The 14,668-nt window shown below is 31.5% G+C and overlaps 2 protein-coding genes and 1 long non-coding RNA gene across 3 annotated transcripts in view; 1 reads left to right on the top strand and 2 right to left on the bottom strand.

The window, feature by feature from the left end:
• Positions 1-830, top strand: LOC112906756. Its single transcript, XR_003232564.1, has 2 exons — positions 1-39; positions 120-830. It is a non-coding gene; the product is annotated as an uncharacterized LOC112906756 (long non-coding RNA).
• A 1,089-nt stretch (positions 831-1,919) lies between these two features.
• Positions 1,920-7,763, bottom strand: LOC108734665 (structural maintenance of chromosomes protein 3). The gene is made up of 15 exons (XM_025981586.1): positions 7,749-7,763; positions 7,573-7,687; positions 7,371-7,510; positions 7,154-7,312; positions 6,802-7,095; positions 6,421-6,735; positions 6,175-6,335; positions 5,908-6,117; positions 5,387-5,792; positions 4,901-5,271; positions 4,686-4,848; positions 4,276-4,605; positions 3,999-4,214; positions 3,243-3,379; positions 1,920-3,130 (listed from the first exon to the last, which is right to left on the bottom strand). The coding sequence occupies exons 1-15, from the start codon at positions 7,761-7,763 to the stop codon at positions 2,551-2,553; spliced, it is 3,612 nt and encodes a 1,203-aa protein (XP_025837371.1). The 3' UTR covers positions 1,920-2,550.
• An 8-nt stretch (positions 7,764-7,771) lies between these two features.
• LOC108734667 (titin-like) overlaps positions 7,772-14,668 on the bottom strand; it is a 285,054-nt gene continuing 278,157 nt past the window's right edge. The window contains exon 13 of the transcript XR_003232563.1: positions 7,772-7,996. The gene's annotated coding sequence lies outside the window, so the exon portion shown is untranslated. The remainder of the gene's footprint in view (positions 7,997-14,668) is intronic.

The following is a 14,668-nucleotide window of genomic DNA, read 5'->3' as shown; positions in this document are numbered from 1 at the left end:
AATATTCTTGACGCTAATAAGTTATCTTTTTCCTATTAAGTTGGTTAATGAAATAGTTATTTTAAAAATAATCTCTTTTTAACTTCTAAACATGCAATTATTGAATAAAATAATTTTAGACTGAAGCCGATCCAGATCCAGATCCAGATCCAGATCCTGCCTGTATGCCACAGCTCCACCTAAAGAGATAAAAAGTGGGAACATGTGTCAGGACAACAGGGAGAAATCAGCTTCTGGACCTCTTAGTTGTGTTATTGTAATGTTCAAGTATATGATTACTGCTTAGAGTGCTAAATATTCGTTAAAAGATGAATTATCCTTATTTAGTAAATATCTTGTTGCATATAATGAATAATTTTTGTATTTAAAGATTTAATTAGTTAAATTCATTTAGTTTGTTGTATTGAAAATTAACACTAAGCATTAGTTTAAGATATTTGTGTATTTATTTAATAAGATTAATCTGTTTACTAACTTAGTATAAGTCTTAAAGTAATTTAATTTTAGATAGATTAAGTAGTTAGTAGTAATTAGTTTAAGATATTTGTGTATTTAATAAAATTGAGGTAATCTTGTTGCTTACTTAGTATAAGAATTAGAGTAATATAATTTTAGATAATGTAAGTAGTTCGTAATAATTAGTTTAAGATATTTGTATATTTAATAAAGTAACTGTATTACTAACTTAGTATAAGTCGTAGAGTAATATAATTATAGATAGATTTTAAGTATTATTAAAAGTAGGGACGTGTTATTATTTTTATTACGGTAACCTTTGTAATTTCGCAAAACATTGATGTAAATAAACATACGCTTTTTTTCTTCTGTAATTAGTAATATTAATATAAATATAAGTTCCTACCACGTCCCCACGACCGACACGCCAAATTACAGATTCCTGTAATTTCGTGTAATTTCGCGTAATTTCGCGTAATTTTTGGCGCTGCCACCTGGCATGAAACCTCAAAACTAAAGATAATAGCGATAATAATAACAATAATTTTGGGTTTTGGGGTTTCATGATGGGTGGCAGCACCGTAGCATTTGCAGGTGATTGGTAAACCAATATTTATGGAGCTCAAGTCCGGTATATTGGGTTAGGGGGCGGGCTTCAAGGGGGCCCCCTTCTAACCCATTTATCCAGCCCTACAAGCTTAAAACCTTTAAATAAAGAATCTTAAATAAAGAAAGAAAGAATCTTAAATAAAGAATCTTAAATAAAGAAAGAAAGAATCTTAAATAAAGAATCTTAAATAAAGAAAGAAAGAAAGAAAGAATCTTAAATAAAGGCTACAGGAATCTGTAATTTATTACAGGAATCTGTAATCCAAAATTGAAGTTCCGCTACCCAATCATAGATGGCGCCACCGAGTTCAAAGTTATAAAATGAATATAAAAATTGCTTACTTGATTCATACTTCTGATCTAACCTACCTTATAAGTTTCGTTAACTTTGAACGTTCGATTCATATATCAGCCTGAATGTACAAATGTTAATTTTACAGGAAACTGTGACCTTGAATGTTAGATTCCTAGAAGAATACTTTTCTTATAGAAATATGTAATGGTTTTTACAGAAACCTATAAGGAAGCTTTTGCTACTGACCGCTAGAGGTCGCTTTGGAAAGCCGGAAAATCTGCAATCATTGTTAAAATAAGAGGGATATTCTTAAAGTATAGGAAACTTATTAAGTTGGCTTTCAATATTTTATTTAAACAAATTACATTACTTCACTAAAATAAAGAGACTGTAATTGATAGAAAATTATTTATTAATCGCTTATGATGTACAGATACTAACCCGTNTTACCGAAAGTCAATATTCAACTAATTGTAATACAAAGAAGACATTACTAAAAACCCGTGCAAAACTATTTATATGCATTATTTATCATAAACACAGTTATAAAACTTATTAATGAAATTAATTACTAAGAGATATTATTTCAACTAACTGAACATGAAAACTACTTTTGAAGTAATCTAGGGTACTTAAAAGAAAGTTGCTAAGTACGATTTTGCCTTAGTTCGAGGGCGAGACAGCACAGCATTCCCTTCCAGGTAAGAATCTTGGGCAGTAAATCGCATTTACTGTTTATTAAGAAAGTATTTATCATTTACTTTTAGGAAATCACGCGGAGAATAATAAATGGTAAATGCGATCTTATCCGGAAGGGATTGTTGCCCTGATTCTCCTCTGAAATTAGGTAAAATTGTATTAATCAGATATGGTTATCGTAAAATAATCGTATACGGGCCTCAGTAAGAAAGTACGTCACTCCCTCCTGTCTTTCTTAAACTAGGGTGACAATTCACACTCGGGAGGGAATCCTGTATTTTCTTACCTTGGTGCGTACTATACAATTTTACAAATTTTAAAATATAGGAACTATAAAACTAGTTGACAATAAATCTATTTTTTAAACAATTCAAAGATAAAAGAAGTTTTAACAATATTTTTTATGTTGTTTCTATTAAAACGTTAATAATTAAAATAATTCAAAAACTTTTGAAAGATCAATGATTTTTATTACTATTGTTTTCTACACATTAACCATGTGTCTGATCATCTTCTACAAAATCGCGCGCCACTTCTCTACTAACACACTCAATGTGACTTACCTTATTTCTAAACTTTACTCCATAAAATTTATTTGCGTGCTCCAGTAGTTCGGGTCTGAAAGTGGTCGTGATGAATTGCGCTTCGCTTGACAATTCGTGAATCATGTCCGCTACCGCCTTTCGATGCTGCGCATCTAATGCCTGGTCAATTTCGTCAAATAAGTAAAACGGCGCCGGGTCACACTTCTGAATGGCAAAGATGAGCGCCAAAGCTACTAACGATTTCTGTCCACCAGAAAGTTGGTTCATTTCACGCATTTCCGCGTCTGTTTCAATAAAAGAGACACGAACGCCAACGCCAGTGAAATTATCGGAATTAGTGTCTTCAGGACGTATTTCACGACCCTCCTCACTGTCTGCTACTTTCATAACAAGTTTACCACGACCAGCAGGGACAAGTTTTTTGAAAACTTCTGAAAAGTATTTCGATACTTGACGGAATGTAAATTGTATTGCTTCCATTTTGCGTTGTTCCAGCATGCTAAGAAGTTCTTTGATCTTTTCATCACTGTTAAGGGAAAGGATATACAAAATTTAATAAGCGCACTGTGAATTAAAAACAACTCGTGTAAAGTAATAATTATAATTTTAATTAAATTGAATTAGAATTAATTTCTTACCCTCTATCTAGCTCCTCTTTACGTTTTTGAAGCTTTTCCTTTTGGTCAGAAAAGCTCATGAATTGGTCTAAAGCTTTTTTATTAACGTGACTGTACTTTTTTAGTTGGTTGTTAGTTTTTTCCAACTCCTTGAATAACTAAAAAATTTAATTTACATAAATTTAAGTTAGAGCATTACGAGTTATGATGGATACAAATTTATAATAAGGCAATTAAAAGTATAGTTACATAAATATGCAATTTTGTCGAAACGAACTGTGTTTTATATACGAATTAAATGAAAATTAATTTCCATCAAAATAATCATACTAAAAAATCTCCGATAAGTGTTTAATATACAAACTACTGCTTTATACTATAAATATAGGGTCAATACAGAAAACATTTGGGTTTTTATAAAGTTCAATTTCTAAGTTGCTTATTGAACTGCTACTTATATTATTATTGTAGTAATAAGTCTTGATAAGACTTTTAATAGAATTTTTTGAAAGTTAACTTTAATACATTAAAGTGAATTAACTTTTACAACTACAAATAACCTCAAATTAATTAGAAAAAATTATAATCGAAACAATTGCAAAATTTTGAGGAAACTACCTTGGGTTTTATTGATACATTAAGTGAAAATGAGATTCCATCAAGTTGACGTATATATGGTTAATCATTGATGCTGTCTATGATGGCAAATAAAATAAATAAGTAACAGCTACATTGACAATACATGTATCAATAACGTTGACATGTGAACTCACTTACCGATCTTGAACTTAATTTGACGTAATAATTGTACAAATCGTCAGCCGGCAATGCTCCCAATTGATTAATCTTTTCAACAGATTCAGCTATTTTCTGTTCCAAAATGTTTTGTTTTGTAGCGAACTTCTCCAAGTGTTTTGCATCTTCATCAATTTTATCTTGGGCTTCTTTCTCAGCTTTTTTCCATTTGTCTAGTTCAGCTTGCTCCGCTTTTAACTGCAACATATAGAAAAGAAATAACCGCGATCTTAAATTTTCGTAAAAATAGTTTACATACCTTTTTCGACATTTCTTTTACTTTCGTTTCCATTACACTAAGTTCTTTGTTCACTTTTTCAATTTTTTTATCAATTTCTTCCACTTCTGCCCTAGAATTTGTTAGTTGCCTTTTACGGTCTTCCAAAGATATTTCTTGTAATGCATGAAGAACTTCATCACGTCTACGAATTAGGTTGTTTGTTAAGAGATTATCCAATTTATTTTTTTCCGCCTCCAATTTCATACGTGTACTGAAAGCTTCTTTATTTTCCCGTTGTAATCGTTGAATATCGTCATTAAGGGAGTCAACTTCTGCCTGATCGGCAACTGATAATTGAGCCATAAGTTCCTAAAGAATAAGTCTTTTTTATGAAATGGAATGTGAAACACAATGTGGATATAGTAAAAAAATTGTAAAATAACAATAACCTGATAGAGCTCAGATTCCAAACCTTCCTTGGTGTTTTTCATAGCTTGCAAACTAGAAGTGCACTGAGCCAAAGACCTTTCCTTGGGAGCACGGTATCTCTCGATATTAGCCAGTTCTTCTTTCATTAATCTCAGCTCACCTTTGACTTTATCATAAATAGCTCTGAAACATACATATTGTAACAAAGTTGCAAAAATTAACTCATATGACTTACTTTGCTTTACTATTCTTCGTCTCTGTTTTCTGCATTTCAGAAACGATACTGTTGATGGTCGATTCAGTGTTGCTAAGCTCTTCTCGAAGGTTTCTCAATTCTTCTTCACATCGCTTAATTTGTTCCATAAGTTCACTTCGGGTCTTTTGCATTTCAAGACGGGATCGGGAAGTGTTAAAGTAACCACCAGTTAGTGAGCCTTTAGACGACACCTGGTCGCCGTCTAACGTTACACAGTCCAAACCTGTAGTTCTGGCAAGTTTCGTGGCCACATCCAAGTTACGGCAGATTAATGTTTTTCCAAAAAGATAACGCATTGCTTTATCAAATTTAATATCATAGCGTAGTTTTGACACCATTGGAATTGCATCCTAGGAAAAATAAAGTATACATTTAAATTTACTGCATTACATACAGTTAACAAAACTTGAAGGAATATCGTGAACGATTTATTTAAAACCTAAGAACTAATAAAAGAAAACTTACAGCGTCCTGTGGATAGTCAACGTCTCTCGCATTCAATCTATTTAAAGGCATAAAAGTAACTTCACCAGGTAATGACTGCCTATTCATTTCTTTCAGGATTTGAGTCCCTACGACATCAGACTCGATAACATGATGAAATAGGCGATTTCCAGCCGTTACTTCCACTGCCGTGTAAATTGTGTTGTCGCAGTTGAAGTTTTCAATAACTGGGCCAAAGTAGGCCTGTGCAATCTCTGCTTTACTACCACCGCATTTTATAAAGGTGTCGAGTACTTTGCGAACGCTATCGCGTCCATTTAGTGTTGGCTTGCCAGCCATCGAACGTAAAGCCTGATCGGCTTTTGCCAAATCTTCTTTCAAAGAAGACAAATTTTGCTGAACGTTGTTTTCTTTTCGCCACAGATCACTGAAATGATAAAAATTTATCGAAACAGAAATCACATATATATAACAACAAAAATCGTGAATTATTTAGTAAATAATATTACATACTACAGTTGGAGCCTATATTCATAACTTACTTTCTGATGGTTTGGTGCTGATCTTTATTTTTCTTAAGTTCATAGCACTGTTTGTTATGTTCGTCAATGCAAATTCTCTGCCTTTCAAGTTCTTGTGTCTGTTCTTCAATTTTCTTCGTTAATTCAACTTGTTTTGCTGCATCTCGTTTTAAGTCTTCATTTAGTCGGTCTTTGTGTTCCTTTTTATCTTTTATCTGTTTATTTAAAGACCTAAAATTATAATAAAAAATAAAGTATACTATAAAAAGAATGTATGCAAAAAACTACTTTAATTCATTTTGAATCCATTTATCCCGTTCTTCTTTTGAAGTAAACTGACTACCACGTCCCTGTTTGGCATATAACTCTTTACGTTTCTGTTCTTTTAAAGCTAGTTCTCTTGTACATTCTTCTTCTTTTTGTTTCATTTTTTCATACTGAGGCTTAATCTGCAAAACAAAAATTATACAAAAAATATAAAGAATTCATGTTTTCAGTACAAATATATAGAATTCGTTTTTAGTAAAAATATACCTTTTCCAATTCTGCCTCTTTTTCCTTTATGGATTGTGTTAATCGAGCCAGTTCTTTTTCTGCCCTTTCTTTGGATTTATTGTCACCTTGCACTTCCTCAGTTAAATCTTTTATAGTCAAGTCAAGTTTGGCTTTTTCTTTTATGAGATGTTGCAGATCATTGTTCAGTATATCACGGTCTTCTTTTACAGAAGCTAAATCCTTTTTTGTTTCCTTAGTTTTACGTGTTAAATTTTTAATTTGCTCTTGGGCTTTTTTAAGATTAGCAGCTAATCTTTCTTGTTCAGACCCAGATTCATTCCTTTGTTTTTCTAACTGTAAAAAAACACACAATTCCACTAAAATTAACTACTTTATCAGAAAAAGTTTAAAACTGCTTACATCATTCAGTTTTCTTTTTGTCTCATTGAGTTCAACTTCATGTATAATGTATTCAAGTGCCCTTCGTATTTTGTCATGATGCTGGTATTGTTTCAACTCCTCTTTTTCTTCTTCGAGTGTGCTTAATCTCTCCTCTATAGTGCGAAGAAATTCTTCAATTTTCTGTACTTTTCCTTCAGTTTCTCTTAATATAGCCAAGGACTCATCACGACGTTCATCATAAACCCTTGTACCTGCTACTTCCCGTAATAATTTTAATCTATGAGCATCTGGAGCAGTTGCCATTTGATTAATCTAGAAAAAAACATAATTTATAATATATAGCCATAGAATAATTAATAAGAATTTATACTTTTCCTTGTTTGACGATATAATAAGGGTTGGAATTAGAAAAGCCTGCTGACTCTAGGAGATTCATCACTTCACTACGAGGTACAACTTTCTTGTTTAAGAAATATTGATCTTTTTTGGCACCAATAACACGTCTAAGAAACACTTCTTCATGCTCAATCTACAAAATCAATAATTCACTTTCACATTTCTTAATTCTAATATGCTTCTGTACATACTGGTACACGACCATCTGAATTATCAAAAATGATCTCCACATAAGCTGAAACTACACGAGGCCCAGTGCCTTCATGAAGCAAAGCCTGCCGTTGTTCTGGCCGCAAATGAGAAAATTCATCGCTGAGTACAAACTGTATTGCTGCAAAAATTGATAAGCACTTTATAAACAAAGATACATATTTAATTGTAAATAATGCTAACCATAAAAGAAGTTACTTTTTCCTGAGCCATTACGCCCAACAACGACATTATGCCGTTTGTCAAAAGGCTCCACTACTGTTTGATCCCGATAACTTTTAAAACCTTGTATAATAATCTGTAAAAAAAAAGATTTTATAAAAGCATTATAAAATTTACAATTACTAAAATTGACATACCTGTTTAATATGCATATTGTCAGTTGATTTGTACTATAAGCATGTATGATATAAGTAATTACACCACTTTTCTCTTAAAATAACTTTGAAATTTACTTATAAATTATAATTTTAATTTCACAAAAGCGGGATACACATCAACCGTTATTATAAACATGGACTCAACCATAGATAAACGGCATACGGCAAGCCACAGTGAAATATGAAGTTAGCAGCACGCCTCTTCGGATGTTCTTGCCACCAACTCACTAAAAGCAATATTCCCTAACAACTTTTAAATAAAGGATGTCCAAAAAGGAATCAAAATTATAATATATGTATAACAGTAAAATAAAATAGTTTTTATTAGTATTTGACTATATATTGTTATTTACACATGAAAATGAAATAGCAATTTTAAATAGCAAAAGTTATTTTTGGACGATACATTTCTTTATTGATATAAAAAAAAAGATGTTCAATTCGATAATAATAATCAATTAGGACTAATGTCCGCTTTTCTGATTTGCATATTATTTGTTATATTTATTTTTAAATGACTAAAAAGTCATTAACGATTTTACGTATGAATATATAAATCATACACTAATATAATACTAGATACTAGTTTTTGTAGATGTCCACGTTATGTGATAAAGTGGTACACTTATATATAGTAAAAATATGGACAATTTAGTAATTAAAGAAAAAAAAACTGAAAATTTCGTTGAATGTTTCACCACTTTACTTGTAGTTTCCACATTTTATTTGCAAGAATTTTTGATAATGAAATGAGTTGCTAAAATTTAGTTTTTATTTTTCTAATTATTAAATTGATTAAGGCTTTTGCTCTTGTAGAAACGACAGTTACCTACACATTTAATTTGTAAAGCTGATTAAGTAGTTATCAATAAATCTAGAATAAGCAAATCATTACCTACAAAACCGTAATTTCCGTCTTTTCAGTGATTTTATTAATTTGTATTAAAAAAGATGAAAATAGAAATAAATCGCATTTAAAACCTTTAATTTCACTTTCTTAACTGGGTACTTATTATATTACCTAAATCGTTTAATGTAGGTACGGAGGCACTACGACCGATAAAATTTCTGTAGTTTACGATGTCTGTCTGTTGTTTTGTAAATGCTCATTAGTTGTGCAAAAAGGGAGAAATATTAAAACTCATTTGTTCGCAATCTTTTTACGACGTCATGAACTGCAGAAATAATGAAAAGCACGAAAAGGCAAGATTGCTAAATATGGACAAAATGGAGATAGCCAGGATTCGAAGGCGGGGACGGCTCTGCTTTTCAAGGACACGTCTCAATTAACTTCATCAGCCATCAGAAAATCAATTTTCTTCTTATATAGCGAAAAATAATTGTAGGTAAAACTATAGGTAACAGTTGTAGATATCCACAAAGGCGGCGCACATAACATGCCCCCTGGATAACGATTCTTCAAGGGATTACGGAATTATAAATTAAGCGGTTAAATTGTTTCTACTATTACTTTCTCTATCACCTATTCAAATTTTAATTAAGTCTGTATTGAAGATATTACTCACTTTATCTATTTGTTCGCATTAACGAATGTTGTATGTACAGAGACGGGAAAAAGGTGGGATTCCATAAGTTCCAATTTGGGTGACGTGTGTTTTGACGAAAATGTGTTTTTGTGAAATCAACGGAAATGATTCATAATTTCGTTTTCTTTTTGATCACTTTTAACAATTTTCCAGAAATTTCGTTCTTTACAACGGTGAATCTAAAAAAGTATGTACACCTTTGCTAAGCTAATTTGACTGGGGAAGTACCGAGAATTTATATCAATTGCACAAACAACGGTAGTAAAATGTCGATTTTTAAGGCTAATGGACATAATATGTATCTTTAAACAGAAGTTTAGATTGTTCACGGTATACGGCGGTACGGTATAATTTATACGCTGTTTACATTATCGAGTATCTAGGGCGTTTCATATAAGACCAGGTATCTGCAAAATTTTGATTTTTATTCAGAATCTAAAGAAAAGTCTTGAAAAGCTTATTTTTACGTATCTATCTAAAATGTTTTCCAAACAGTACAATAAAAGGAATATAACATAAATTCGATTGTAAATGGTGGTCTAAATAAATAAACAAATAAATATTTACAATTATCACACAAATCTTCCTTCTGTTACATTGCTGAAACATACGATAAAAAGCGATTAAGGTGGACTGGGATTTTGGTGTTAAAGCACTGCTTAAACCTGGTCGCCATTCAAGTCGAAAACTTTTTCTAAATTTATGGGCACATGTTCGCGTGAATTTTGCAGACTATAGAAACTTTAGGACATTTCAACAATGTAAAACTGGAATTGTTTTAACCTGTGAATTTTAAGAATTATAAATTACTCGCGAAACTACCCGCTAGCCAAGCACAGGAGAGGAAATAGATTAATGGAGTAATTTCTTTGCCAGGGGTTTGAACCCTTAATGTGCTCGAAAGTTCTAGTGTAAGCCTGATTAAAGGCGACGTTGAAAAGTTCTCTTTTTTCCTCAACTACCTAGCGAATGTCACGTTTAGCGTTGTCTTTTGCTTGCTGAAATATTAGCGGTGTGTAATAAAACATACAATTTTATATAGCGTGATTAAGTCAATAAATCAATAACTAATCGAAAGTTTAAGTTGCTATTAACAGTTCCAATGAATTTATTCCGTTTCTTAGTTTTTCGCATTAAAGTTTTACCGAAAGTCAATATTCAACTAATTGTAATACAAAGAAGACATTACTAAAAACCCGTGCAAAACTATTTATATGCATTATTTATCATAAACACAGTTATAAAACTACGTAATCCTAAAATGTAGCATCGTGCTACAGATGGCGCTCACCACGCCATTTGTGGTATTTTCTAAAACGCGCTGTTAAGACAGCAGGTAAAGGTTGGTCTGTGTTCTGTCGGAGCTGCCTGCGACGCGCTGATGAGATCCAAAAAGATCGAAATCGCGATCCGCGTCTGGCAGTTTCGAAAGAATACAGACCACTTCGAATTATTTTGTTGCGGTAGAGACGTCGCGTCGGTTAATTACTTACATACAACGTTCTTACAGTAACATAATAAAAAGAGTCATTACTTACGGACGCGAAAAGTTCACGGTGGTACAGGTAGTACCGTAAATGAACTATTGCCATAAAATCTTGATGGTAGTGAGCATATTTTCAATTTTAACAAAGTACTCATTTCTACTACGGGTCCGTCACTTTAATCAAAACAATTTTAATTCACCGTTAAACAGTGGTTAGAAGGAAAGGAGTTACGCTTAACCCAATTGAGTTTTGTTGGAAGCTTTTTAAGAAGAATGAGTGTATTCAAGTTGACACAGAATTAAACGATTGAAATAAACAAGTAGTACTTACAACAAAGTTATTATTACACGGATATAATGCAAAAATTACAATTTTTGATTGTAAATGGCTGAATTTGCCGTAGAAATAGTAAAATTTACTAAGTAACATGTAATAATCTTAATTTTGACATGTTTCTTTAAGAATTATATCTGCTGGGATTTTATTTTTACAAATTCGGGTCCAAATTGTAATTATTTTATTTTCCTTTACGAAGCAATGGGCTAGTGGGATAAATTGTAAATATCGCTTTAATATTTTTTCATTTTCTCCGCGAATTATTTCAATAAATAGGGGAATATATATATCTTTTATTATTAGACTAGATTTGACTAACGGCTTCGTCCTTATAAACTATTTCTAATTGTTTATAACAAATACAACGATTATATTACTATAACCAATAAACAATCTAACAAAAAAAATGTTAAGGGTTGTTTGTATCTTGATAGAATTTAAATAAGGACATGAAGTTAAAGAAAGACAGTTATTTCGATTTTATAGAAGATTCATTTATGTGTTTGTATAGAGGAAGAAGTACCTACCTATAGTACCATTTTAATCGAAAAATAACTTTAAAACTGTAAATCTAATTATTTTTATTTCTGAATTTTATTAAAATCACATTTACACAAAACAAATTTGTCTTACCCGCCGAAAAAAATCTTGCAATTGCTTACTTAAAAATTAGGACTTGGGCGACCGAGTTTTTGATAAATTATTGTTCTTTAAAAATCTGACCACATTGCAGGGATCGAATTTGCGCACTCTCGGGTGGTGTATTTACCCTCTAACCACTGTGGCGAAAACAATCATATTACGGGGACAAGTCGTGTTAAGTTTCTCTGGGCTTGAAAACAAAGAAAACATGAATTTTTCCAGAAGTGAGACCTAGCTAATTTGATCTTTAGTTCTCCCTTCAAGTTGTAAATTTCATCAAAAGAGTTAGTATTATTTTTGAGAACGCGATTACAACCAAATATATAAGTATTGCCTATATAATAAGTATATACAACGATTACGATAAACCGTGTTTACAAATTGAAAAAAGCAAATTGTATATTGTAGTAGTATTTTTGAAAACAAATTAGCTTAAACTGTTGCATTAACTAATTACTAAACAGCAGAAAAATACAAAAAATACAACTCTGAAGCCTGTTAAAATGACTCCTTTTGGACATAATCACCAAGGGTCACACGTGGCGCGTGACGCGTGCAGCTGTGATGCGTAACGCGTGACGTTACACTTTTCGGGTTTATATCCTACCGTCGATATAGAAGTTTAACTTCAAAAAGGTAATTACCTTAAAATTTTACAAAGGATTTCAAGATAAGCTTTCCTACATCTTCTAACATTATCGCAACCTGAACATTTAGTGTTTTAGTAATGTTTATTAATATGCAGCATTAATGATCACGATCTAATTTGAACTAATTCTCAGAAATGACCAATGCAAAAATACTATAGGCAATTCCGTGAAAATTGAATAAACATTTGCATGTAAGTACATGAGTGGGCATTTTCCAGTAACTCAACCGTTCAGTTGAAGAAAGACAATACAATATGTAAAGACGATATTGATTAGGGAAAGTGGCATGTACCGATGAATGGTGAAAAAATCATCGGCCGTAATTTCCAATTTTCGCGACGACGACATTTGAAGGTACAAATGCAATTCTTCCGTAAATGCAACTCTTTCAACATCTACATTTCCATATTCCTTATACATCGTTTCGTACACCAGATGGGTTATTGAATCAGAGGTGGCCATTATTTTTGCAGCACATGATGATAATAATATACCCATCGACTAAAAATCGTTTTCAATGAATGGCTACAGATAAAATCAATCTTGCAACAAATACGACACATTTAGGAATACAACTTTCAGAACTTATAAAGGAAATTAGTAAACAATATTAATACCTAATATAGATTAAAATGTGCCACTTATGTCAGGCCAGTGTTGGGCAAAATTAAATTGTTAGACAAATAAAAATTAACAATTAATTAATTGTTAATTTTGTTTTTTACAATTAACAATTAATTAGTTGTAATCGTGAAAACTCGCAATTAACAATTAATTAGTTGTAATCGTGAAAACTCGCAATTAACAATTAATTAGTTGTAATCGTGAAAACTCGCAATTAACAATTAATTAGTTGTAATCGTGAAAACTCGCAATTAACAATTAATTAGTTGTAATCGTGAAAACTCGCAATTAACAATTAATTAGTTGTAATCGTGAAAACTCGCAATTAACAATTAATTAGTTGTAATCGTGAAAACTCGCAATTAACAATTAATTAGTTGTAATCGTGAAAACTCGCAATTAACAATTAATTAGTTGTAATCGTGAAAACTCGCAATTAACAATTAATTAGTTGTAATCGTGAAAACTCGCAATTAACAATTAATTAGTTGTAATCGTGAAAACTCGCAATTAACAATTAATTAGTTGTAATCGTGAAAACTCGCAATTAACAATTAATTAGTTGTAATCGTGAAAACTCGCAATTAACAATTAATTAGTTGTAATCGTGAAAACTCGCAATTAACAATTAATTAGTTGTAATCGTGAAAACTCGCAATTAACAATTAATTAGTTGTAATCGTGAAAACTCGCAATTAACAATTAATTAGTTGTAATCGTGAAAACTCGCAATTAACAATTAATTAGTTGTAATCGTGAAAACTCGCAATTAACAATTAATTAGTTGTAATCGTGAAAACTCGCAATTAACAATTAATTAGTTGTAATCGTGAAAACTCGCAATTAACAATTAATTAGTTGTAATCGTGAAAACTCGCAATTAACAATTAATTAGTTGTAATCGTGAAAACTCGCAATTAACAATTAATTAGTTGTAATCGTGAAAACTCGCAATTAACAATTAATTAGTTGTAATCGTGAAAACTCGCAATTAACAATTAATTAGTTGTAATCGTGAAAACTCGCAATTAACAATTAATTAGTTGTAATCGTGAAAACTCGCAATTANATAATTTTAAAAAATAATTTATAATTATTACCATATAATACATAACCCATCCGCCACGAATACTGAGCTGGTATAAAACTGCTAAAGACGTCATTTCAGCAGTTCTTATACAGTTCCGTAAATCGAGATATAACAGAATTAAAAACATTACCGCCCTCATTGTTAAATGGATATACAACATGAGTATTTGTTTACCATAAGCTCTATTTATATGCTCCGTGGCTCTAAATAGAGCAAAATATATTTTGTTGATTTTTCTTTGCCTAAAAAATAGTAGAATAACTATTTTACAAATTAATTGTTCTCCGTGTCACAAAAGTTCAATTAAAATTTTTATAACTGTGTAATCTTAATAGATATATTCTTATATTTCGTTTACTTTCTGTAGCGATGCGACCTTCAGTTTGACCGGCGCAAAGTAGAAAAGAACAGCACTAGGCCAGAAAAGGAAGGAGACAACTCTCGGCCAAACTCTTAACCGGTGAGGAGCGTATAATCCGTACAGTACTGCACGGAAAAATTGACCATTTTATCCACTACAATT

The sequence above is a fragment of the Agrilus planipennis genome, unplaced genomic scaffold (genome assembly GCF_000699045.2).
Source record: "Agrilus planipennis isolate EAB-ADULT unplaced genomic scaffold, Apla_2.0 scaffold52, whole genome shotgun sequence".
NCBI classification, from domain to species: Eukaryota; Metazoa; Arthropoda; class Insecta; order Coleoptera; family Buprestidae; genus Agrilus; species Agrilus planipennis.
This window is presented reverse-complemented; position numbering and strand designations above follow the sequence as displayed.

What these genes read in the sequence shown, in the direction of transcription:
- LOC108734665 (XM_025981586.1), bottom strand. An exon ending in AAAAAGTAACTTCTTTTATG is followed by an intron (nt 7,511 to 7,572) that starts GTTAGCATTATT and finishes CAATTTTTGCAG; the next exon opens with CAATACAGTTTGTACTCAGC. An exon ending in TGGAATCTGAGCTCTATCAG is followed by an intron (nt 4,606 to 4,685) that starts GTTATTGTTATT and finishes CTTATTCTTTAG; the next exon opens with GAACTTATGGCTCAATTATC.